The sequence below is a fragment of the Megalops cyprinoides genome, chromosome 18, assembly GCF_013368585.1.
Source record: "Megalops cyprinoides isolate fMegCyp1 chromosome 18, fMegCyp1.pri, whole genome shotgun sequence".
NCBI classification, from domain to species: domain Eukaryota; kingdom Metazoa; phylum Chordata; class Actinopteri; order Elopiformes; family Megalopidae; genus Megalops; species Megalops cyprinoides.
Genome location: NC_050600.1, coordinates 19,701,810 through 19,728,213, shown reverse-complemented (window position 1 = coordinate 19,728,213; position 26,404 = coordinate 19,701,810). Strand labels below are relative to the sequence as shown.

Below are 26,404 nucleotides of genomic sequence, written 5' to 3'. Positions count from 1 at the left end.
GTGACAGGCGGAACAGGGGAGACCGCAGCAGGAGTAAGCGGAGCTCGCCGGGGCGCGGATGAATGGAGTTTCCATGTCAGGCCGACGGCTTCATTCCGGATTTCGGCACCGTCGCTGCCAGCAAACTCTACTCTGCCCCCGGTTGTAAGGCGGCCAGCACCACGTTGGCTTCATGGAAGAGCGACTCCGTAATTGAATAGAGAATCACACAAGCGCCCTCTGCTATTTAAAAGGGCTGGCGTGACATTCAAGACAAAATAACAGTTGTCTGTGTAGAAATAGCACTGAGGATCACGCTGTGAAATCCCCTACATGCTGTTTTTTGTGCTTTATGACTTTTTTCCCTAGTTCTTAAATAAGTGAGCAACCAATCTAACAGTGGCATCAGAATGCTTAAAATGTGTGAAAAGGGGAAATCACAAGTTGAAATGTGGTGTTTTTGCTTGTGAAGCCCATTGCATTTGCGCCAAGGTTGCCTGTTCAGCTGAATATAATTGATGAGGTTGTCATCAGCTTCAGTGTGCATTAAATAAAGGGACTGGCAGTGCCCGTGGTTTGTGACTGAAAAATTCCACAAGAGTATTGCATTACTCCTGTGCTTAAATCCTTATCCTGAGATTATACTGGCTCTGACCACAAGATCTCCTCCACAGTTAGAGGATGGGCACTGTTGGTTTTCTCCTTCATGTGACATTTCAAAGCACACGGAGGGTCGCTCTCTGATAAGTGGTCAGTGGCTAATGTCCAAGTTATTATTTTACAAAGGTGTCCAATTGGAGCTTGAAATGAATCTTGTTCTTTTTGTTTAAAGTCTGTATTTGAAAGTGAACCCCAATGAAAGCGTTTAGTTGGACGAACCAAGCGCAAGCCCAGTCGGGGGTCCTGGCGAGGCAGAATTGCGGGGGATTGATAAGCCTGATCAAACGCCGTCCCCGGGTTGTGTTTTCCGCCAGAGGCAGCCGATGTGCCTTTTAAGCAGTGAGCTTGAATGGGACTTTGGGTGGGGCGGAGTCGTGGCCACCGCCTGTCAGGTCAGGGGGCCGTGGCGAGTGTGGGGGGGTGTGCACATGCACACACAAACACACACACACACACACACACACACACATAGCCAGAGGTGGAGGGGTCAGCCTCGCAGGAAATGAGCCGTCCGCTGGAATGTTGGCTTCAGTTCTCAGCACGTAGAGCGCTGGGGCGAGAGAGAGAGCACTCGCTCACACACACAGACAAGCACACACACACACACACACACACACACACACCCATCCAGCCCAGCCCCAGCCCTCAGAGAGACATGCAAGCAGCGCAGTGAGCCGTCAGAAGAGACACGCAGCGGTGGGGATCTGAGCAGAGGATTTCAGCACAGTGCCGTAGCCAGACCTACTTGGAGCCAGGGTGAGTCGTTAAGAGAGCGTCGGACCGACAGGGGCGGCTTACAACTTTCTACTAACGCGGTTGGTGTGCAGACAAGCAGGGGCAGTCGAAGAAGGTCTTTCTGTGGGACTACCTGGAGGGAACTCGATTGTGCTTTTACTTAAAAGGTTCACTGGATTTAAACCAGACTGCGGGTGGTGCTAGCTAATTCACACTGCATAGAGTGCAGCTATTAGACACAAGGCAAGAAGTGGAGACCATATATGTTTTGTCCCTGGTAGACTGTCCCCACAGAAAGTGTAAATGGAAGCGAAAACGTGCTTTGTGGTAGCGTTGCGGTTGTTCACACAGTGATTGAAAACGCACAGGCTGACCCTCGGGTTGAAAAGCGAGCCGAGTTTCCAGTAGGAGCCATCACGCTTATCAGTGTTTTGAGTTTTAAGCGTCCTCTTCAGACCTACGCCCGAAGAGCAGAGCGGCGCCTTCGAGGGGTGGGAAAAACGCAGCGGCAGGTGCCAGCGCGTTTCGGTACGCGTGATGCCGGGTCGTATTTTGGGGGCACTAAAGCCGTGAGTCACCGGTCAGCTCGTCGATATGATGTCAGCTGCTAATAAAGGCAGCAGGCTCGTGTTGTTGCACCATGCGCGCAGTGTTTGGGCAGTGTGGAACGAGGAGGGTCTGTACCGCGTGTCACTTTAATCACTGAGCCGGAACAGCAAAGCCTTCAGAGGTGGTAAGCATCTATTTTTTCAGGAATGGCAGTAAAGTTACTGGGTTTTTTTTTGTGGTTGGTTTTTCTTCTCCTCCTCCAGTCATGTAAAAACACCAGGCTGCTGTTTTTCCGTGAATCCAGCGTGAGTATTGCTATTTTTCCCGCAGATGAAAGCGTGGCCCTTTTGAAGTGGTGATTTGCTCCCGTGGGCTGCCGAACTGGGACCCCCTACCTGAGTGGTTCAGGTTCACTGCGGCCGGGGGAGGGAAGGGTGGGAAAGGGGTGTATTTGCAGGGCAGCCTTTTACAGTCTTCAGGGTAGCCGATCGGAGATCACGCTCGCGGGGTCACCTGTTTGCGATCAGTGCGCTCCCTGTGAAGCATTGTAGCGCTGTCCTTTTCACACACCATGGTGGCGGGTGTTTTCCCTCACCCCACGGCGGCGTGTTTCGTCAGAGGCGTGAAACGGGCTCTGTGTTGTTTAACCTTGGAGCGGCCGACGTGACCGGGCTCGGTCTCTCGCTTCAGAGCCGAGGGGGGGGGGGGGGGGGGGGGGGGGGGGGGGGGGGGGGGGGGCGCGTCTCCACTGAGCCTACGCCAGAGCGGAGCGTGTGATGAATGAGTTTACATTCCTGGGCTGTGGAATGGCATTCCAGCCGTGAATCCCGACTGTTGTGTAAGAGGAATGCGGAGGCCTGGAGCGGGGTGTGGGGTGGGGGGGTGGCGGTCGACCACTTCAAAAGCACCACGGTCCTGCGTCTTGGGAAAACTTCGAATAGGCGCTGCTTCGGAACACCATGTTAGCTTAGAGACCCGCGCGTCCGCCAGACACTCTTTTCCTTTTAACGGACCGGGAGCTAAACAGATCAGAACGGAATTGTTATGTGCTGGATGGGTTACCAGAGTGCCCTGAGTAAGTTGAATTTACTGCCTGCACGTGGATTTGTGAGATATCAGCACTCGTGACGTAGCTCACACATGCACCTCTTTGGAAGTTGCTCCTCTATGCTTCTTCACTCATAGATGCTAATCTGCTGGGATTCTGCATAAGTGTCCGAAATGACTTTTTCAGTCGTAACTAGTTCAGATAACCATATTTTGGCATAATTGTGCTGCCCTTTGTAACTGCCTGGGCAGAGCACGGATGTGAGGTTTGCGTCATATGGATTATATTGATCTTTTTTATTGACTGATGTTATCTTTCTTGCACAGTATATTTTTATATAGTTTTATTCTCTTTATAGTGTAATATCGAATTCAGAATTTGTGGTTGATTTTCTGTTAATTGTGCAGATACAGCCCTGGACTCAGACTTGAGTCAGGGGGCTCAGGTGCAGTGCTTTGAGCATGTGCAATATCAATGAAGGATTGAAATTAAAGGATACTCTTGATTCTCACACTAATGCCCCTTCTCTGATAGTGCTCAGACACGTCATTAGCATGACTCCCGGAGAGGTTTCATTTCATATTGAAACCGTCTGCAGTGTACACTGTATTTACATAATTCCCACACCCATGACCAAGAGTGAATTACTGAAGGCAGAGTGCAGTGGAGAATGAGTGTGGGTCCCATCAGCACATCTGCAATTTAAATTGAGAAGGTGATGGCTTTCTATACACCACTCAATAGAGCTGGTCTTATTAGGAGCATCTGCTACAATCATGAACCATGTGATACCTTTAAAACCATAAAAGATCCATTTTTTACTGATATGCTGTATGAAGTCTTGCATGGAAGAATAATACAGATGTGTCTGTTTAACGAGGGGTGCCAAGTGGCCCTCTGTCTATCTGTCTGTCCGTCCATCTGGAATGGTCACAACACATAGCTTCACTCCTCCATCTGTGACGTGACCTCTGAACACAGACAGTGGTGATAGGCCATCATAGCAGACCAGTGTCTTCCATGCGATTGTTCTTGTTTCACCCACAGCACAACATTGGCCTGGAGACAGAAAATTACAACTGTCCCCCTTTCTTTTCTGTACTGTATATGAAAGTTCAGTCAGAATATTAATGTGTGAGATTAATACAGGACAAGGATTCACTGATTTCTGATTTAAGCCAGCATGACTGTGTGTGCCCCACCAAGTACAGTAGGTTCAACAAATAACTATAAACACATCTATCTAAAAAACAATGTTGATCAACATGAAAATGTTGATCAGGTATTGTATTATTTTATTCCTGTATGTACCAGTGTTTATGCTAATTAGGGCACAAAACAGAGAAACATAAATTAGTGGTGCTAAAAATCTAAAGTTTGCATATCTGTTCAAAGACACTTACTGTTCATTGATCTGAACTTGATATTCTACTTTACCTCTAGTATCTATGTCGAGGCTATATGGGTTTTTCTGTGAGTAGTATATTCTGTAAAGGGATATCATTTTCTTGCCTGATGACTCATGAAGATCTTTGATCCCCTCATTTGGAATAGTTTATGCAAGATGGTCCCCCTAAGGTGTGAGTTAATGCATAAATGTAATGAACAAGCTACTGACTGTGCATTTTAATGGGTGTAGCAGAGGGATCTGGAATGAATTGCAATTATGGCAGTGGAAGCTTAGTCTGCAGATTGTGGTACAGTGGTGGGCAGACCTGTTCACAGAACACAGTGTGGATGTTTGGCCGTAGAGAAACCTTATGAGTCAGCTGCACCCAGGACAAGCACAACATTTCATATCTGACAGCCGTTTCACTGCTCAGTGGACACTTGTCTCAAAGCCATTTTGCATTGTGTACCTATATCTACAAAAAAAGGGAGGAGATTATTCAAATGTGGCAGTCCTCTCTTTGGTGACCATGGGCAAGACTGCTATACATCAGCATATGTCAGCAAGCTGTTTGTCAGAAAACATGGGCATACTCTCCAGTAAGCCAGTTCTGTTCTGGTTTGCATTCAGGTTGTATTGGCTTCATTTTGGTGTGAATTGTAATAAACGATGGAAGCTAGCTTGCTTCAGAGACTTGAAATTATTATCATTTTTGAAGTGAAATTATAACCTCCCATCAGCACCACTTCAAAATATAACAGTAAAATGTTTTGTTTCTTGAGGGCACCCCAGAATTAAGTGTCCCCAATTGTATGTACATTACATTACATCTTTGTCTGCCATCTATTCTGTATTTCAAAATATGCTTAGCATAGGTCAGTCTGCTTCACTGGGTAGTGTCATGGGTCACTGTTATTACAATCTGTACAGACTGTCCGTTCCGTGTTAGACCTCAGAGCTGAGGGCGTTGAGTTGTAAGCATGACACAGAGCCACTGAGAGGCAGTTTTCACTGGGCACTCTTTCAAGCCCAGCTGGATCACATGCTAACAGCACAGCGCGCTAAGTTTGGAAAACCTTCATTCACAACTAATGTTAGATTGGTTGGTCCTGCTCCACAAAATATGGTGACCCCAATATTAAATCATACCCCTCATTATGTAGATGAAATAATAGGGAAAATGCACATATTGTTTTTTTTTTTGCTTATTTTTAAAATGGTAATAAAAAATGGTAAATGGTAATATGGTAATATGGCTATAACTTAATAGCATTGCTCAGAGAAAACTGGTATAGTTCACAAATAATGAATTAAATTCCAGAAAACACAAGGGTCACATTTATTCCCTGTCCGTATGCATCCGGAGGTCGTTTTGTGTACTTTTTTGGCGGAGTGTATTTTTAGCGGGGGGGGGGAGCGTGGGGGGGGGAATGTTTGCTCGGCCTCTCTGCCGGCCCCCAGATTTTTCCCACGGATAATCTTTAACAGGCACTGTAATTGAAGCGTTTCTGCCTTCCTGCCTCTGAAACTTTCCGTCCCCCCCCCCCCCCCCCCCCCACAGCTTCGGCAAGCGTTCGGCAGGCAGCCTGAGACGCGGGTGCGAGTGCATCGTGTTGGAGCCCTCCGAGATGATCGTGGTGAGTCCTCCTGACGCCCGCCTCATGCACTCACCTCTACTCTCTCGCCTCTCCCACCTCCACCCTCAAGAACTCCAGAGTGGGAGCCATTTGAAATCACCAACGGCTGGGCTGATAGGAGAAATCTACAGCCTATTTACCCATGTTAATGTGGTATTGACTTTCATGTCATGTGCTGACGTTATGATTTTAATGCATGACTTTTTTCATGTTTGACTTTTACATGATTGATGTAGAAATTTGGTGTATAAAGAACCTTAAAGAAAAATTGTGGTCCAAAATGAAAATATAACAAATTGTATTGTATGAGTTGCGTCAGATACCTTAGTGTTGGACCGAGCGTTCCAACCGCATCCTGTAAGCTTACAACACAACCCTCTTCCTGCAGACAGGTCCATGACTCAAGCTGGGTGTATCACTGCAGGACACTGAGAATTTTTTCTTTTTTTGAATGAATGTATTAGTGTACAGTTTGTGCTTGGGGTGAATTTACTGTCTAGGAACTGAATGAAAAGGTAGACAAACTAAAGCAGCCTTTTAGTAAACCGGATGACAGATAAAGTGTGAAAAGCTGGTTGGACAAACGGCCGTATCCATCTGTCCAGCCTAATTGTTACAGACCACACATCAAAGCTGATTGGTCACTTCCCGACTTAAACATTCTCAACAAAAATACCCAGCTTAATTCTACTAGTAAGCAAAGCATTTTAGAATGACATATCTCCACGACGCATGCTTATGGTTGTCCTTGTGCAATGGCCGTGCTCAGATATCGTCCTTACTCTGGCCTTGTTTCATAGGTGTCTGCTTCGAAGTGCCCACTTACCTTTAACAGTGTCATAGTGGAATATATCTGAAAGTGCAAAGGTGCTTCCTAATTAGTTACTTTGGACTTCTTTAGAGTTTTTATACAAAGTTTTTCTGCCCCTGAGTTTGCACAGTATGCTGTAAAAGGTGACCAATTCCGCACTGTGGTACTGAATAGGACTGTGTTGCATAATGAGGCTGGTCAGTCACCGTCCACAGGACGTCCGTCTGTGGATAATTGACCAGGTGTCGTCAAGGGTGACTAGCATTTCCGTCGTTGCCTCACACTAAGATTTCAGAGGTCAGCGATAAGCTTTGAAGAGCAACATTCGACATCTTGGAACCACCGCTGATAAAACTTGATCATGACCGCTAGATATTAATGACAGACACAGCACCATGTCATAATGTGAATTCTGTAGTCAGGTAGTGCTTCATGTCCCTACATTCAAGTTTAAAATGACTCCCTCGCTGCATCTCGTGTGAAATGACAGTAAGGTTTCAGCTCTTTTGAGCCTTGCCTCCCTGTGGGTCGCACAAGGTTTATTTGCTGGTACAGATCTAAAACATTTTACAGTCAGCTATGGCGGCTTCCCTTGATGCTCATGCGCCTCTGTGCTTACTGTGAACCCTCAGCTTTTACTTGTAGCATTACACAGAGCGCCAGCTAGTTTCCCCATATCCCAGATAAGCAGGCAGCCGTTATCTTAGCGTTTCCCAAAAGGGGCCAGTTTACATGCAAGCACTCCACTTACCGCGCTTGCATTAAGAAGTACTGTATGCGTGCACACATCTAACGTTCACACGCCCGTATCTACAGCTGCGATCTCCTATTCTTGACGGTACATTAGGGAGCAGTTTTGTTAAATGTGCTTAACCTGTAAAGTAGCTGCGTGTCTATTAATAGCTTGTATTTTTCTCTGGGCATTACTGCCATTTCAATCGCCGCAGGGTTATCAGGTCCCTTTCTTACCTTGCAATTACGTTATTGTGAGCCATATAATTATTAGACATTTGCTTGGGGGAGCCGCTTGACAGATATGGTTTTTCATAACGGTTGATCTCCAAACTATTTGCGCGGCTCGCCGGCAGTTGCCATAGCAGCAGATAGTACGGCAGAGAGGTGTGCGATGCTGGAGGCGGGTTGCTGTGAAATTTGAGGCTGCGCTGAAAGGAGGGAAAGGCAGGAAGCAGCGTGCGAGCGGCAGCCTTCTCGATCCGTCGCCCCCCTCGTGGTTCGCTTCTCGAAACGGCGTCATTTTTTACCTCGGTCGTGGCTCCCCGTACGCACCAGCGGGCGCACAGCTCGGTGAACCGGCGGAGATACGCCGCGTTGTTCGTAACGGTAGCCGAGAACGCCAGACGAACTCTCTGCCCCACGCGATTTTCCGCCGACGCGTTCATAGGGAAGGGAACGTTTTGACGTCTCGCCGGCGCCTTCGCTGCCGCGGTTTCTTCACGGCCCTGATGTTCTCCTGCGTCGGAGAGGCCATGGCAGGCGAGGCTTTTCTTTGGTCGTGCGTCCACGTCGCTCTCCCCTTCGCGTTTGCGTGTCGTCCGCGCCTCTAAGAGCACCTCCCCGACCCAGCAAGGCCGCTCTGCCAGCCAGACGAGCAGGTAGCTGACCCGCGATCTAACAGGTTAACTGCGATCACACCAGGGATAGAGTCTGTGACCGTTTTCAGCCATTTTTTTTTTTGAAGCTGTGAGTTCTGTTGACGCAGGTTCCCTAGGCCCTGCCCACACAGACAGCCGGTTCTGTTTTTTTTTTTCCCCCCCGGCTCAGGTGGACTATATGGATGAAAATGAGGAGTACTTCCAGAGGCAAGCGTCGCACCGGCAGTCCCGCAGGAGGTTCCGGAAGATCAACCAGAAGGGGGAGAGGCAGACCATCATCGACACGGTGGACCCCTACCCTGTCGGCAAGCCACCATTACCCAAAGGCTATCACACGGTGAGTCAGCGGGCCTAAAGATAGCGCTGGGGCTGAGGGATGCTCTTTCTTTCTCTCTGTCTGTCCCCCTCTTTCTCTCCCTTTCCCTCTCCCTCTGCCTCTGTCTCCATTTCCCTTGTTCTCTTTCCTCCCTCTCTGTCATTTTACTCCTTCTTTCCATCTTTCTTGGTTTCTCTCTCCCTGTCTTGCTGTTTCTCAGGCTTTCTCTTTTCCTCTTTCTCTGTCTGTCCCCCTCTTTCTCTCTGTCTCTATAAACCTTTCTCCCTCCCTCTCTCTCTCCCTCTCTTTCTCTCTCTCTCTCTCCCTGCCATTCTCTCCTTCTCCCCATGTCTCCTGCTACTCCTCTAGCTTTCTCTCTCCCTCTTTCTCTTTGCTTTAAGGGGCGAGGTTCATTGAGGGAGGAGTACAGTGTATCACACCTCTGAGAGGCCTGGCATCAGCACTGTTCCTGAGTATCTTTCTGTATGCATGTCTGTTTTTAAACAGGTTATATCACAAAGGCTCTAACTGCATATCTTAATCTCTTCAGGAAAACAAACGCACCAAGGCGCTAATGTAGGGGTAGTTATGATATGGAGTAGTTACTCTGAATGAGTCCCACTGGCAGGAAAAAAAAAAACATGGCTTCCTTACAGGCGTTTCAAGAGCTGCCCTGTGTTTACAACCCCGCCCCCACCACAAATATGAAGGGCCCGGGGGTGTTGGTTTCTGCTGTGGAACGTTCCTCAGTATAGCAGCCATGCAGGCCCTGTAGGGCTTAAAACCACAACAGCGGGCAGAAAATGCATCGTGTGAGCCGTGTTTTCCTCCGCGCTCGCTGCAAGAACGTGACCGCCGAGGCGATCAGAAGCGTGGTGGACAGGCCCTCTGGAACGCGTGTGAAAGTGTCTGATCTGCGGCCAGTTCTACCCGGTTCATACTTTCCATTCCTCACGCTCCCTGGGGGACAGCGCTCGGGCCGCTGCACAAAAGCACTTGTTTGCGTTGGTGCAAAGCAAGAGGGAAAAGACGCCATCGGGCCTAATGGGGTGTTCGTTGCTCGTTTTAAAAATGGAACGGTGAACTTTCTCATGGTCCAGAGAAGCCGCTTCTGAATCGTTCTCAGTTTTGATGTCGCCTGCTTGTGGGAAGATCATTCCGATTCTATTTTAATGCTGATTGTTTGAGGAGATAGTGTGCGTAAGAGTGGAGGGCGAGGGTAGGTCATTTCAGACTGAGGTATTTTGCAAAACAACCACGAGTGTTTTAACAGCAGCCTGTGCGAGAGAGAGGTAAAAAGGTAGAGAGAGAGGTAAAAATGCAGATTCATTTGTTCTACAAAAATCTCCAAAGGCTATCGCATGTGTGTTTGGGGGTTTTCTGAAAGAAACTGCTTGTTTATTTAACATTGTGTACTGACTTACAGCTCCCTTTCCACAGCTGTCATCTCAGAGTTCTATAGATTTACTGCAGAATTTCACAGAGATTATGTGCCTCTTTCAGACCGCTTTAATTGCGAGAGTGCAATTAACCGCACCCTTAACGAGATGCCCTTAACGAGACGCCATGTGAAGGTCACACTTTTACTGTGTCTGGAGGAATTTGTGTGATATAAGAGGTTTGCATCATCAAGGCCTGGCTGTAAAAAAAAAAAACAAAAAAAAAATGCCCTTTCAAGTGCGTGATAGCCCAGCAGTGGAGCTCTCCCTGGGAATTCAGCCCCCTCTGATATCCCAGCATCCTTTTCCAATCTGCAGTAGTACGCAGCTCACTACAACCACAGAAGTCATATTGCTCTAAATCTTTGCATGGTTTAATTTGAACACTGTCCAGAACTGTTAGTCAGCTTAGTCTTCCAGACTTTTATTTTCCCAAAATCTTACCACGACTTAATGAGCCGGGTACAGCAATGCCAGTAATATGGAGAGTCGCACAGTACATGACAGCTGGTATATTTGTGCTGGTCATGATGGCCACCAGTGATTTTGCCTCTGTTTCCATTCTCTATTATCTTAAACAGATAAACAATTTTCTTGGGTTAGTCTGCTTTGCTGTCCCTTTGCTGGTCATTGTGGGTCACTGGCACTTTGCGAAGTCACTTCTGTGCTTCTCATGCCACGCTGTCATGGACAGGATGGTTAGTCATCCAAAAGTTGGCTGTAGGTCAAACCACCGAAGGAAAAAAAAAAAAAATGCCCCCAAGATTCCCTGGCCAATAGGGATTTAGTTCATTTTTTGCTCACTGTGTTTAAAAGATTCCTCTCCGTCCGTGGGCAGTGTGTTTTAAGCATCCCGCAGAACTGCATGCTGAATCTGCATCGGCACGATACGGAGTCGAAATGCCTCTCTCCTTTCCGCTGGCATCTCTCGCACTGAATACTTTATCAGGCCATGTCAAAGCTTGCTAGCTAATTTTCATAATCTTGAACTGAAATGTGGCGCGTGTGATAACTCTCATATTTTCTTTTCCTTTTATGCCATTCATTTCATATCGGCCCCGCAGGAATGCTCTAAATCTCAGGTACTGTAACTCACTGTATGTCTGTGTCTACTTACTTCAGGTCTTTGGCAGTGTGTGCTGTGTGTCTGATATGTTTGTCTGTGCTCTGTATGTTAGCCGCTTTAAGAAATGTGCACTGTGAGAATAGATTATGAAGTTTTAATTACTGTCACATTTACGGTGATGAAATTCAATGTTCTTGTATGTATTTTATTGGGAGAGGCCAAGTAAGGAAATGCACAGTATTTTAATGATCATTTTGTTCAGTATTTTGAGAGTCAGTCATTGTAATGTGATTATATTAAGGTTTATTTCTACAGAATTCATAGCACTTAATGCAATAATAGAATGTTGTGTTATGTCTGTGTGTGTGGGGGGGTTCTAACTGGGTTTTTTGTCTATTTCTTAAGAAAATTGTGAGTGAATTTGACAAATTTAGGATCTGGAACAAAACGATTCATTGATTTTTGAAAGGTACCTCATAGCCACCCCTAATTATAGTTCTTTACTTGGTCTGTTAGCTAGCTGTTAGCCACCCACTGGCTGAGTGGGCCCTATAAGGTTCTAAGGCACTTACTGGAACTGCAGGACACTCTGTCCCCAGGTCTGTCTGTCAGGCTACCCAGTGATTTATTTCTACTTATCTTGCCTCTGTTGTTTGTAGTGGGGGCTGTTTGGGAACGGATTAAATAAGCCTTCCACGCTGCTGCCAAAGCTTAATAAATTCCTCATCTTGAGTGTATTTTCGGCTTTCCGCTTGCTTCTTTTGCATTTTATCTTTCCTCCTCCATTGCTCTCTTGCTGTTTTTTGCAGAAGGAAACTAACTGTTTATAAAAACGTTACGTTAGTGTTGAATAGTTATCTTCCATTTGCTGTAATGCAGTCCCCTCTCTCATCATGGAGCCATATTTTGAGCAGGAATTGACAAAAACGTCAAGATGGTTTGTTATCCATCCGCAGCTCATAGAACATTCAGAAGAGCGATTAGTGTTACTCATAGCATGTTACCCTCCACACACTCAAAGATGTGAAGTCTGTGCAGTGCGTGCTTGCTGAGTGTCCCAAAAAATCCCGATACACTCACAGGAAGCTCAGAAGGGCAATTAAAAGGCATAAATCGGGGCGTGCGCAATTGTAAATCGTTAGATTTAGATTCTTGGAGAAATTGGGTGACGCGCAGGTCATAAATCAGCTGGAAAAGGTTTGCGTGGCTGGAGAGAGGATAGGACGATTTATAACTGTGCTACATCAAAGCAAATGCCACCTGTGCGGCTACAAAGGCAGTAACAACAGTGATTAATGATCGTGACTGAGGAACGTGACATCCATTATTGCCAAGCAAATTTATCGCACAATATTTTGACTCCATGTCCATAATGAGAGCGCAGTTACATTCTCTGAGAGATACTACATTTAGCCTCACAGTGCTGTTTCCTTCAGCTCGTTCCTTCATTTGTCCAAACAGAATGTGATTAGGGGAGAGTTTTACACTGAGAGTTGTGCGCCGGCGAGCGCGAGTGACGAAGCCGTCAGATGTGTGGGAGAAAAGGCGGTCTATTTTTAGAGCTGTCCTTTAAAACCGTGATTGTTCTTCTTTTTTCTTCTGCTGTGCACCGCTTTACGAGCTGGGTGTGCAGTATATTCACAATAAACCACAATTAAGGAAACCGTAGAAGAGTTGGGAGAGTAACAGTGTGGCTCTGTGTTTTTTAATATTTCCTTATCTGTGTCATGCAGACTTTTGGGCGAAGGAGGAGCTTTTTTTACGTATTTGAAGAATAGAATATGGTCATAAGTCTATATTGTACCTTCAGATTCTTATGTCAATCACTCTTATAGTGCTATCATAACTGTGTAGTATAAGTGTGTCTTGTTAGCCATGGTATTTCTCTCTTCCCAGACAGTTCTGAATTGGGCGGTATTTGAACTCTGCCCTACCAGTACTTACAGAGAGAATTAAAAACCCGGAGTACACAAACAGCAGGCTTATTTTCAGCCGATGTCCAGTTAAATCACTCGGGTCACAGTATCACAAAGAAACAAAACCATAATGGGTTGCAAGCTCTGATTTGCTGGAGTTGTACAGTTTTAGAGAATGATGCCATTGCTCTTCCCTTAAGCTTTATATGGAAGTGTGCTGGGACAGAGTGTTTTTCTCCCATTTGGAGACTGCACCTGCAATGTGCTTGGCTTGCCTAAAGATAGCTGGTGACAACTTCAGGATGGAACTTTTTTTGTATTGAAGCGGAGCTGGCCACTATTTGACCTCCACATTGCGCATGGACATGGTCCATGGTCCACAGCCTGTTGTCATTAGTTGCAGCAACATGTTTTTGGGTTTCAGACTGGACGACTTGGTTTGTAATCTTACAGGTGGAACAGGGATAAAGGTTGGTGTAGGAGGTGGTGGTGCATTCCTCTGTTACAGTGTCATTGCTGATATTTAAGGGCAAATACCTATTATCATCAATACATATAGCACAGTGATATACCCCCTTTGGTGTAGCGGAAATACCATGCCTGTGTTGGATAGTGAATACTCTTTCCCAGTGGGTTTTTCAGTCTCTTCTTCTCCACCCTGAAATGACCAGCATTTTTTACCAGGACCTCTCTGATGTCCTGTTGCAGTTATTTGTCATAGACTAACATGGGTATTGGGACCCCACATTACTTTTCGTCAATGTGAAATATGCCTTCTCCTCCTTCTCTTTGACACAAACATTTACGACCCCAGCATCTGTCAAGGCGGTACCGAAGCTGTCTGTTTTATTGGGCCTCGCCCTATTTTCCTTCCCTCCGTCTCACTCCCCACTTTGTTTTTGCACTCGGAGGCCCCGGGGCCCCGGGCCCGGCCGTGCAGCGGGCCTCCCAGTTTGAGAGGAAATCCTCTTCCTGCTGGTCGTCTGAGCCAGGAAGCCGGCCGAGGCCCGGGCCTCGGCGTGCGGGGCGGGATGCACCCCCTGCACCTCCGCCGCCGCTGTGGGAAGCGCGACCCGGAGAAAGGGGGCTCAGGCACCTCTTCCGCAGGACGCGAGCCCTGCAGAGAATGGGAGCTCTGTTAGCTGAGGGCATCTATTTACCTGCACTGATATACACACACAGTCTCATGGACAGGATACAGTCATATAGGTGTTCATTAATGCACAAGCGAGTGTGACTGGGGAAATGTCTTATAAATTATCGCATCAGTATTGGTTGCGTCCATGCTGTGCATAGGGAATCAATAAAGTTCAAAAGGTCCTTGGCCAGCTCATTAGTTACAGTTTACTGTGATATATATCTGCATGCAGTAAAATATACAGCAATGTACATGTGTGTAAATATGCTGTTGTTGTATTTGCCTGAGTGCCTGTGTGTGTGTGTGTGTGTGTGTGTGTGTTTGTTTGTAAGGGAAGGGGGTTAATGGCTGTAAACAAATATCACATGATGGTGGTTGGTGAACTGCAGCCTGTTTTTCATCAGAAAATATTAAGTAGGATGATGCATTTCAACGACTTAAGGAAAGCTCATTGCAAAAGAGTGTATGTGGCGTGTCTACATACCCAGTACAAAAAAGAACTGACCTTGATAATGGGAGTCTTGTTTTTCTTTATTTGTCTCTAAAGAACCCTTGTAGTGAGCAATTCTGCCATTTAATTTTTATGTACAGGTTTCAAACCATAGTCACCAATACTGATTGACACTTTTTTACACAGCCAAATTGGTAAATTGAGTTAACTGGTGTGTACAGTAACAACACCTGTCTAGAATAGAGCCCATTCAGTCTACATGTTGTACAAAGCTATTGTGGTGACCTTGTTCTTTGAAAATGTGTGCCTCGGTGGTGGAATTTGTTGGTCTGGTTCAGTTTGATTTGTGGGTAAGTAATCATTATGCACGTGCAGTCCCGCACAGTTATCTTAAATGACGAAGTGAGTAAATTCTGTGTGCCAGCCCATGTATGCTTATAGCGCCCACGTACTTCTCTCCCCCCGTAATGTGTTGTTGAGCTTTCCACTCCACATCGCCGTGTACACACGGGCACGTAATGAGGGCCCTCCTCCAGGCCGCAGGGCCGGTCTGATTTCTGATCTTGCAATGTCGTTAACAGTTTATACCATTGCAGCACGCTCAGACACATTATCAGACTCATGTGAAATTGGATGCCATTGATTTTCCCAAGCACGTATTGTTTAGAAAAAAAAGACGGGCACGGGTCACTCGCGAGGCTTTGTGTCAGTCTGATGATGATTGGAAAGGAAGCGCATGTTTGGAAGTCCCTTGGCATTAGCCTTTGTCTGGTGATGTAATGGAGCTTTTGTCCCTGATAATTGATGCTCGGTGTTTAATGATCGAGTCAGCCACGCTTGCGCTTGTTTATACGATCGGTTAAATAGGACTCCTTGACTGGGATGATGTCATAGTGTGTTGAGGTCCCCGTGGACAGCAGCAGATTGTACCATTAAATGTAATCAGAAACCCGCGTGGCTGCTGGTCTCCCGCGACCGGTAATATAAATACAGAAAATACCCCCCCCCCCTCCCCCCCGCTAAACTAAGAAAGCGCTACTCAAGATAGAAGGAAAGTATTTTTCAATGCATGGAAAAATATATAGCCGTAGTAATCGCCTTTTTCATGAATGCAATTTTATGCATAATATGTACTATATGTAATATACTGCAAAATATATTTTCAAATAGATCATGAAAAATATACACAACACGAAGATGACAACCGTGAATATATGCCAATATGTGCTAATATTTGAATTTTATATATAATTTTAAAGCGCCTTTAATGTTAGGTTTTATATATCAACGCATTTTTGGTGATAGTCGGTGTTAGAATGGGAGTCGACGTGCGAATTGTCCGACCATACACTGATGCTTTCATGCATCATGGAGTTAATTTCTGCTTTTAAATAAGTGCATGGACACAGGACACTTCATTCTTTGACCAGTTTTATATATATATATAACGTTTTGTTTATACGTGATTCACAGTAGCTGCACGGTGAGGACAGCGGTTCTGTGTTTTTAAAACGGTACAATTCCCGCAGAGCGGTGTCAGTCGCTGAGATGGCTTGATATCAGGGGTTTTGTGTTTCCAATGATCAGAAACCTCGCTCCACTGTTTTGCCATATGCTGTCTATTCACACAGCGTGATAAAGTAAGTGTCTGTTCGCTGGGGTGCCGCCAGATGAATTCGTCACCTCCGTCGCTCTATCACACAGACGCCGGTGATCGATGGGCGCTCCCAGGGGGGGATTGATAAGCTAGCAGCAGCTCTGATGCCAGCGGGCTCCTCTTACTTTATCAGAGGATGCCATCTCTCCATTCGCTGCTTTTCATCGCTAAAGGCTTGGAGGGCCTGGGTAGGCGAGCATCATAACACCACTCCAGCGGAATATTTTTACAGCACGGAGAGAGAGAGAGATACAGAGAGAGAGCGAGGCGGGGGTGGGGGCGAATCGGTGTGCAGTTACATCATCGCAGTGTGGTCCTCTGTTGCCGATGCAGGTGACGAACCCGATATCTCACCTGTTCCGGGAAGCGGCCATGGTGTGTTTACCCTGAGGGGACAGCAGGTATCTCTGCGATGTTAGCGTTTCTTTTGCTGGTATTCTCTCTCTCTCGCTCTTTTCTCGTTTCCATTTTCCCTCCCCCATCCCACCCTTCCTCGTTTGAAGGGGAAGTTACCCTACCTCTCGCCACCTAGGAAATGGCTTTTCTCGTTCGTTGCTATGCCAACTGCTTGCTGCCGTTATCTTTATGAGTAAGCGCTATGGATGTTACTGTCGCGGAGCTTGTTATGCCGATCATAGCTGACGAACACATACGTTAGATATCTCGTTATTGCGAGTATTAGCGGAGATGCCCGCTGCTATTTGTGAACGTTCATTTACAGCAAGACGTATTAACCTCCTTGTTCAAAGCGAGCGGTTACAAATTATCAAGAAGGCAGACGTCCTTCAGTGAGGTGGCAGTCATCTTCGAGGCATTTGGGGTGCGGAGAGGAACAGTGTGGTAGCGCGACTGTCCTTTCAGCGTCGCCGAGGGAGGAGGTTCCGCAATCCCGGGCTGTCCCTTCCTTTGGTCACAAATGAAATGGGAGTGTTCACAATGTCTGGCAGACTGTTGAGGAGTGGCGGGGGAGGGGGGAGGGGGGCACGGCCCTGCTGGATCCAGATTAATTTAAATACTGCATTATGAGTCTGCGTGCGTGTGTGTGTGTGTGTGTGTGTGTGTGTGTGTGTGTGTGAGAGAGAGAGAGAGAGAGAGAGAGAGAGAGAGAGCGAGAGTGAGTGGAAGCGTGCGCGCGCGCGCCTGTGCGTATGGGGGCGGGGGAGTGTGTGTGTATGTCTGTATCTGTGTGTGTGTGTGTGTGTGCCGTCAGCCATTTTACCATTTTTTTTTTCCCGGCAATTGATTATTTCACCCACCTTTCCTCTGTGATTGGTCCGATACTTCGTTGCTCAGTGTCAGTGTAAAAGACAACACACTTTGCATCTTTGCCCGTATTTTATTCGGTTGCATTTTTATATTAAAACGTGCAGTAGGTGGGCGTCTGCCGTTGGAGACTGATGCTTTGCTTTCGATCTGACGTTTGATGCTGAGCGGCGACTCTTTCCGTTTGAGGACTGGACTTAAGTGACAGCTGCAACGAAGGGGCTGACGGAGCGAGACGGAAAATAGGAAAGCAGGATGTTAAAATTAAGCCCGACGTACATTTTTTCAGTATGAAACCGTTAGCGACCGCTGCCAACCATGGAGTCATGGGTCAGCAAGATAAAAATCTTGTGAGTATTTGCACTATATCAACAAACCGTTTGTCTAATATGGATAAATATTGTGAGCTACATACTGGTTGGAGGTTTTTATTCTCAGAAACATACAGAGATTAATTAATGATGTCTGACGGTGAGATGAGTGTCAGTGAATGTAATTATGAACTGATTTGTAGCTAGAGGTGTGTGTGTGTGTGCGTGTGCTTGCATGAGAGAGAGGCAGTCATGCAGTAACTGTACACTGTACACAAGTACACAAGTTGGTGTGTTTATTTTTTTCAGTGTTTCAGACTTTGTTCTCATCTTTAGTGCAGGGTAACCGATTTTACATGCCGGCAGTTTAAGGTCTGAAAACGAGATTTCACATCTGATATTCCACCTGAGTGGCTTCTTCATGTTCGGTTTTTTGAATGCATTCAAAAATGATTAAAAAAAAAGAGGTAGAGGTAGAATATTGGCATTTTTAAAGCGTGACCGAATGTCAAACTTCTGCTTTTAATGATGCCATACTTGAAGCTTTATATGGAAATGATCACTTCAGATTAAGCATGTTTTTTACACCAGCAATGTTTTGTTTTTCCCCCATCAGCAATATTTTAGGAGTGTAGGATATCCAGAAGAGAGAGGAAATTTGGACAGGCACAGTGTGTCATGTAGTTCTACAGAAAGGATGCCTTCACATGTGCTCTGAGGACTTTGTCCTCTGAACATCAGCTGAAGAGTTTGCCTTTTATCTGCAGTTGGAAGGAGGATTTTGAGCCATTGCACTCTCTGACCTGAGGATTTGTTGGGAAAATAGGAAAAGCATCACTGCACTACAGGGTTAGTTCAGTGGGGATTTGTGCTGGGATTCGCATATGTTAGACACCTACACAGAAAGCACAGACTTACTAATGTGGAGGAATACTGAGATGGGGATGCAGATGATTGTGTGTGTGTGTGTGTGTGTGTGTGTGTGTGTGTGTGTGTGTGTGTGTGTGTATGTATGTACGCATGTGTGTGTATGTGTGTTTATATGTGTGTGTGTGTATGTGTGTGTGTGTGTGTGTATGTATGTATGTATGCATGTGTGTGTATATGTGTGTGTGTGTGTGTGTGTGTGTGTGTATGTATGTACGCATGTGTGTGTATATGTGTTTATATGTGTGTGTGTGTATGTGTGTATGTGTGTGTGTGTGTGTGTGTGTGTGTGTGTGTGTATGTATGTACGCATGTGTGTGTATATGTGTTTATATGTGTGTGTGTGTGTATGTGTGTGTGTGTGTGTGTGTGTGTGTGTGTGTGTGTATATGTATGTATGTATGTACGCATGTGTGTGTGTGTATATGTGTGTATGTGTGTGTACGTGTGTGTGTGTGTGTGTGTGTGTGTGTGTGTGTTTATATGACAGATGCTCATTATCTTTGTGAGTTGATACCAGTACATGAGATGCACTGTCCCACTACCCCACAAGGAGCCTGGTGTAAGTGCTCTCTACCCTGCCAGTGTCAGGGAAATTTCCACATGCATCCCTTTCTCTTTTCCTATGTGGTGGCATTAGATTCTTCTTGAGATTAATGGTGTCAGTGCCTCCCAGTTATCTCAGGTTTATCACTGTCGACGTGCATTGCAGAACGTGGACGAAGTGTAACCATGTGGAGGAGGCGACGGCCGGACCTCAGGTGGCCCTGCGTGTCACCGCAGAATGGAGGTCACCCTCTGGGGTGGTTATGTCGTGTCTAGCTTGCCCGTGTGCGGCGCTCACATGACCCGGGCAGAGACGGGAGGGTGGGAGGGCTGCCCGTGTTTTTCTCATTATTATTGCATTGCAGCGTAATGTGTCGCGGTGGCAGTCAGCAGGGGTAAGCCTCCTGTAGTATCGGCCTGGTTTAACAGAGGCGCTGCCAGGAGCGCGGGGGCGTCTAATCCCTCAATCCCGTCACGGTCCGGGGAGGGGAAAGCCCCGCGACGCTCCGGGCGGCGACGAGATGCACCCGCCGGCCCTGGCGAAGCGCCTTCCCACCCAGTCTCCCGTAATTTCCGCAGGTTCCTGCCATTATAAACGTACTGCGTCTGACGAGCTGTGCGGGAACCATCTGTTTTCTCTGTCGGCAGGGGAGAGGATTGCGCCCGGCTAACGTTCTGATTGCGGTTTCCTGCGCTGCAATATAGGTCACTAGGTCTACAGTGTGATAGTGATTGATTGCAGCTAGCATACATATGGATATTGATCAGGTTAAACGCCACTTGTATGCTAAATGTAATTAGTTTTGCAGGCTCTTCCCCCAAATATCAAATATATGGCATTAATTCTTTATATAGGTATTTGTTTGGTTGCTGTGCTTGCTTTTGTAGCAGTTGTATGTAGTGTTTTGATCTGACGAGAGGAGCGCGTGGCACAGCTGAGCTCTTGTTGGCTTATCTGTTTATGTTCCTCCTCACGGGACACACTCTCTAAAGCCTGAGGATGACCCAAGGCTCTACTCCCCATTTCATTGAAGGGTGAATATTTGTTGCATTTCAGCCTTAATGCTGAAAGTAGGTTTTCTTTCTCCTGATACTATTTGTGCTGGCAACTTGAAAAAGCAAGTTCCAAACGACTTAGCATCTGAATTGTGCGTGGGTGCTTTAGCGATTCTGCTGCAAAGGCTGCTGGGTAGTCCGCTTGTGTAAAATGCATTGTTGTGTGTCAGGTGCAAGCACGTTATTTATTTACCCATACAGTTTGTTTCTTTGTGTTGCAAATGCTCTTTTGCAGACAACGAGATGCTTTAAATGCATATCCACTGGAGCAGCACGTTGAGGTACAGTAGAGCCAGTAACACAGTAAATGAGCCATACGTTTGACAACAGTGCTGAAATAAAAGCATACAATAGCTGCTTTATCATACATAAACTGCCTAACAGTTGTACTTTAAAATGAATATAGCTACAGCATACTAAGAAACACACAGGATAAAAATGATCTATTTTAGCCACATTACTTTGTATTATAGTGTCTAACAATGATTCATAAAAGTGACACTGCTTTATAATGAACTGGCATGTTCTTAATTAACTGCAAAACAACATTACTCTAAATCAGATTTCACTGAGGGGTTAGAATAATCACGTGCAATTACAAGATGTAGTCACCCCTCTGGCTTTTGTGTCCCTTTGTGACACTACCTTGCTGGTCACTTTGGTTGACACAGACTGGGTTCTGTGTCAGGGGTTTGACTGATTGATGAAATGCAGCACATCTGTGTTTTGGGCATCGTTTCAGAATGGCGATCTCAGGCTGGAAATCATTTTCACATATTCGGCTTCACGCACACAAACGCCGCGGTAGGTATTTCAAGTGCGTTATTGAATAACAGAATTATTGCATGATACAAACTGAGTGTTTTTTTGGTTTTTTTTTGTATGCAGCTTACTTACTCTCTAACCGATTGTCTCCTCCTCTCTGCGTGAGAGGGGTGAAATTGTTTTGACAGGGGGATCGGAGTTGATTACGGTTTCTCCATTGGTGTGTTCGGCTGAGTAGCTGCCGAGCAATACCGGCCTTATTTCGCTTTCCTCCAAAGAGCTAATGAGGCTTCCAGAAGGGAAGGCGCACCGGCAGGGGCGGAAAAATGTCCATTTGAGCGAACTCCCCTGGGCCGGCGGGGGCCTGGCTTTGACTGACTGATGGCTGACCTAAATAGAAGTGAAAGGAGAATCCCCAGCCCCTATTATAGAGCGGGGAGCGAGCAGATAGCACTGAGGTGTGGAGGGGGAGGTGCCCGGGGTGGCCGAGGAAGTGAGACAGGAAATCGCTGTTGACATTTATGCAGTGGTCTTTATTACACGTGTAACGTCTTTGTCACATACAGTTTATATGGATTGATTCTTTTCCATGCACATCCAGTGATGCTTTTGAATGCCTTTCATCTTCTGCTTGCGCCTTCGTGACTTCATTACAAACTGGAATCTGAGTAAATGGTAAATAATGTAAATGGTGAGCGCTCTAAGGCTTTTCAGTGGTATATTTTATGCTGACATGAGACTACTCCATCAAGCTCATAGCTGAAGCTTGTTGTGAGGATATTCACGCATTCAGTGAAGCACCTCGTGTCACTTCATAATTAGACAAATTTGATTGATTTAGGCACTCTGAATGTCTTTAAGTTTTGATATTCTGCAAGTAATTGCGAGTGATTTCGAAGCAGTGACTTTACATTTTCAAAAAGACGCATTATATCTTTATGGCCTGAATACGGAGAGATGATGTATCCAGTCATATTGATAATTGCTTTCCCAGACTTCTTTAGCAGTGTAATCTCCTCTAGCGGACGTGAACAACATGTTTACGGTGTTATAGAAAGTAGCCCTGGTGTGCTCTTAGCATCAGAATTCAGCTCAGGGTCTTTGTGTCTGGTTTCAGAAGTCTGTGAATGAGAATGGATGAGAATGTGAACTGAGATCACTCACAATCCATTCCTCTGAAGATTAGCCCTAGACATTCTGTTCAGCAGTGAAGTATTTCCTTATTTCTTTTTTCCTTAATGACTTAACAATTCTTCAAAACAGTCACCGCTCACTGACATTATTAAATAACCGCTGTTCAAAGGAACTATTTAAAGGGAATGGAGGCATTGCATATCAGAGTGAGTTTCTGAATGTAATGGTTGCTTTCGTGAGTTAAAGGCCACCGGCAACACTCTGGGAGGATCAGAGACAGTTCTGGGGTGGACTCGTGGGGATAGTGCCAGCCTTCCTGAGCTGGAAATGGAAGCTGACTCTGAATCGGACCTGCTGTTGGCGGATAGAGGATGACCCTAGACAGGGATGTAGATTGTGTGTTTTTAGAGGAGCACAGTGGATGCCAAACTTGTGTATTTCTTCAGATCAAGAGATACCTGCGTCATGTTAAAGGAATAATGTTTGATAATTTAGTATTATGAGTAGAGTCAAAATGAAAGTTAGTAAAAAAGGATTTCCCATATTTTGTTGCACTGCTTAATAAACTGTGTGCTTATTAAATTCAGTAATTTTAACTAGCAAAATGGATGTCACATATTTCCACATTACCACAGGGTGTTCCAACAGAAATATGTTTAATGTAATAGGGGGAGCTTAACTGGAGACTCATTATTATTCGGAATATTTAAATTGCACATCCCTAACCTCGCCGGTTTTATCGTCTGAAAATAACGACCTCGCCGACTACAATGCTGGAAGCACGAAACAGAATCCCGCACCCCAAGGAGTGTTTTGGGCTGAATAATTCAGATCGCTCCTTTGAAATCACGTTTGGAGAATATGAATACATTCGCACTCCCTCTCACTGGCATCTATTGTGACAAATGTCACTCTCAGCGAAGCTTTACATTGCTGTATGAATAACATTCGCACGTCACAAGTGAGAGTGTCAAGGTGTGAGCATTTGTGTATGTGTGCATTTATATTGCGTGTATGTATGTATGCACAAGCACACCTATATATGATAACACTAAGTTTCCTGCTGGAATGGTAATGCACTATCTGCAATCACATGGAAAAATGCCCCTAATAAAGTAATTATTAGTGTGAAAATTGTGCTGATCGTGTGCTCTCTCAACACCTGCCCCTGTTAATGAGATCTTCCACATGCAGAACATGGTGGCACTGCGAGAGGACTCACTGTAGATTGTTAATTACCCGCGAATATATGCACATGCAAATGACTTCCACCAGCCCTGGAAGAGGAGGCCTCCCAAACAACGTGTAATCGCCGGCATCTCCCTTTGTTTTCCGTCGCCCGGCGTTGGCCTGCAATCATACCTCCCGGTTCCGCGGACCGTGAAATCCACTTAGGCCAAAATGAATTTGAATTAAGTGGACAGTGACGCCCACAGGGAAGTAGCAACTGCTGTCGGTGTGCATTAGAAGCCTAATATTTTCCTACTGCGAAAGACAGCCTCACCATTGTAATGTTTTTAACTAAAGCTGTCTGCCGTGGTCATGTTTCAGTAGACATTGTTATCCACGTTATTGATCAGCCGCGCAATTTGGATAATGAAATTGGGGGGAAAAAAAAAAAAAACCAGCAAACTCGCAAATTAAATTTGCCGTCATGGTGCGCTTTCTTATTATCATGACTGTCGTCGCTGCCGTGAGCAGACACTGATCCGAGTATCCGGTTTCTTCATTCTGTATTCCCAGTATTGTGATACCATTATGTGATCATATTCTATCATTTGAATATCACAGTTCAAGTGGAACGTGTTTTTCTCTGTAGGCTTTTTTTTTTTTTTTTTTTTTTTGGCGTCTGTGTTAATTGTCTTGTCATAACCACATTTGCCTTTGGGTGTAAATATTCCAGTTACATATTCATGATCCGTCGCATCCAGTGCTTAGAATTATGGGTCAATTCTTTTAGCTAAAAAAATGAAATATTCATGCTGTTGTTGGCATCCAGTAGTGTCTTATTAGAGCTTGTTGATGCTTGTATAAAATCGTCTACTTTTATCAGTCAGTCCAGTCTTCCCTTCATGTAAGAGGCACTTATGGGCTGCTTTCTCGTCTCAGGAGGCCTGGTTAGGATGTTTTACGTCAGTGGGTGCAATGATGCCATCCTCTGGGGAATTTGTACAGCTTTGTTTCCATTTTAACCCAGTCTAATTGTACAGCAAGGTTCAGTTATGCGCTTCTATAGCTCAGGGCTAGATTAGTGTTTGCCTGTATTTCAGAATCCTTTCCATGGTGCAGAATTGACCATTGAGTGTTTATAGGTCATATGCTATGCACTGTGAAAAGCACAGACACATCAAAGTATATTGTCTTTGGCGCTAGCACAAACGGTAACATATATTGTTTGTGCTAGTGCATCATACACGATCCCCCGGATAAGTATTCCGCACCTCCAGTGCTAGTTTTGCTGTGGCAAGTAGCGGAAGTTGATCTGTTGGTCTTTGGTCTGAATGCAGTTTTTGGTCCTGTGACCTCCTTAGACTGTGCCTGCTTCACTCAACTCTGTCCAGCTATAAACTGGACAGTTGAACTGAGGCTGAAGCTAGACGCCCAAATCAGTAGTTGTCAGTAATTTTACCAGTGACAGTTTGTATTGGTTTGTTGACATAGTGTATTTGCAGGCAGTTTGCAGTGCATTTGTTGTAATTGTTGCAGTTGTGAACAGCCACTCTCTTCACTGTACTTGCAATGGATAGGTAGGCTCCATTTGTATTTTGTCCACTTGTACATTGTCCATTTTGTCCAATACCATTGTATTCATGGGTGTCTTAGAAGACCTTGTGCAAAAAAGCCAATTTCAAATAAATTCGCAGTAATAAGGGAATGTTGACTGGAGGCAGATCCTCCTTAATTCCCTGCTTGTCTCACGGCATGCTCGGCACTCCCAGCATCCCTTGCTCCGCTGAGCCCCCAGTGGCTGCCTGTAGGAAAGCAGGTGCAAGGCCTCAAAGCTTTCTGTGCCAACGGACTAGGCTGAGGTGCCTTCACACGACACATTCAGGCTATCTCGGCTCCCCACACCTGCTGAGAGACTCAAGCAAAGCTGTCAAATGCATGCAAACTAAGGCAAAAAAAAACACCCACTGTGAGGAAGAGTGGAATGGTAAATTTCCCAAACCAAAACTGACTTGTCTTCTGTTGTATTGGTCTCCTTGCCAAGGATGTAAAAAATGCTGCTGAATTCATTCCTTTTATGGAGGCAGAGTGGGAAATGTTATGATATGGAATGTGATGCCTCTATTTAACTAAACTATTTTACTTCACTTCACCCCCAGAGAAGAACATATTTAATTAATGCCCTCTTACTCGCAACAGAAGTGTGGTTATTATCAAGTAGCTAGAGGCTGATTCATTCATTTGAAATGCTGAAGGCTTCATTGATGGCTTTATATATATAATATTTATTTTATTTTATTTTGAGTAACTCAGTAAGATGGCCAATCTATTATTTGATTAGACACAAAATGTATATTCATACATGAATGCACATGAAAGAAAGGCCCCCCTTCTTGTGCCGAGAGACTGCTTACTGTGCACAGTAGCAAAATTCTCATATTCGTTGTCATGTCGACTGTTTGCTGTCGTTCGCTTGGAGATCCAAACCGTGTGTGACTGTACTGTGCATTGACATCGTACTGATTTTGAATGCTTAACAGACGCGCCTACGATCTGTAATCGGCGGAGCGCGTTGGATCTGACCGCTCTGCCTCCGGGCGCCTTTCTGTCCCCCCCCGCAGCTTCCCGCGGATTTCAGCAAGCTGCACCTCAGCGACGGCCTGCACCCGCAGGTGACCCACGTGTCCTCCAGCCACTCAGGATGTAGCATCACCAGCGACTCTGGGAGCAGCAGCCTGTCGGATATTTATCAGGTGAGGGGCGGGGGGCGGACGCCTCACCTGGCACACGACACCTTCGTACCAGGGCCGACGTCTCTAAGGCTGCTGGC

At 45.7% G+C, this 26,404-nt stretch overlaps 1 protein-coding gene across 8 annotated transcripts in view; it reads left to right on the top strand.

Annotated features, from left to right (window-relative positions):
• LOC118792934 (rap guanine nucleotide exchange factor 2-like) overlaps nucleotides 1–26,404 on the top strand; it is a 91,506-nt gene that overhangs the window by 41,073 nt on the left and 24,029 nt on the right. For 2 of the 8 annotated variants that reach the window (XM_036550799.1, XM_036550797.1), the window contains exons 5-8: nucleotides 5,923–5,998; nucleotides 8,592–8,759; nucleotides 11,242–11,259; nucleotides 26,196–26,327. In XM_036550799.1, coding sequence (XP_036406692.1) covers nucleotides 5,923–5,998; nucleotides 8,592–8,759; nucleotides 11,242–11,259; nucleotides 26,196–26,327 — 394 coding nt within the window. Of the gene's footprint in view, nucleotides 1–1,328; nucleotides 1,396–2,037; nucleotides 2,108–2,905; nucleotides 2,999–5,922; nucleotides 5,999–8,591; nucleotides 8,760–11,241; nucleotides 11,260–17,759; nucleotides 18,019–26,195; nucleotides 26,328–26,404 lie in introns of those variants that run through there. The other 6 variants (XM_036550803.1, XM_036550804.1, XM_036550800.1 and 3 more) reach the window with 5 other exon arrangements.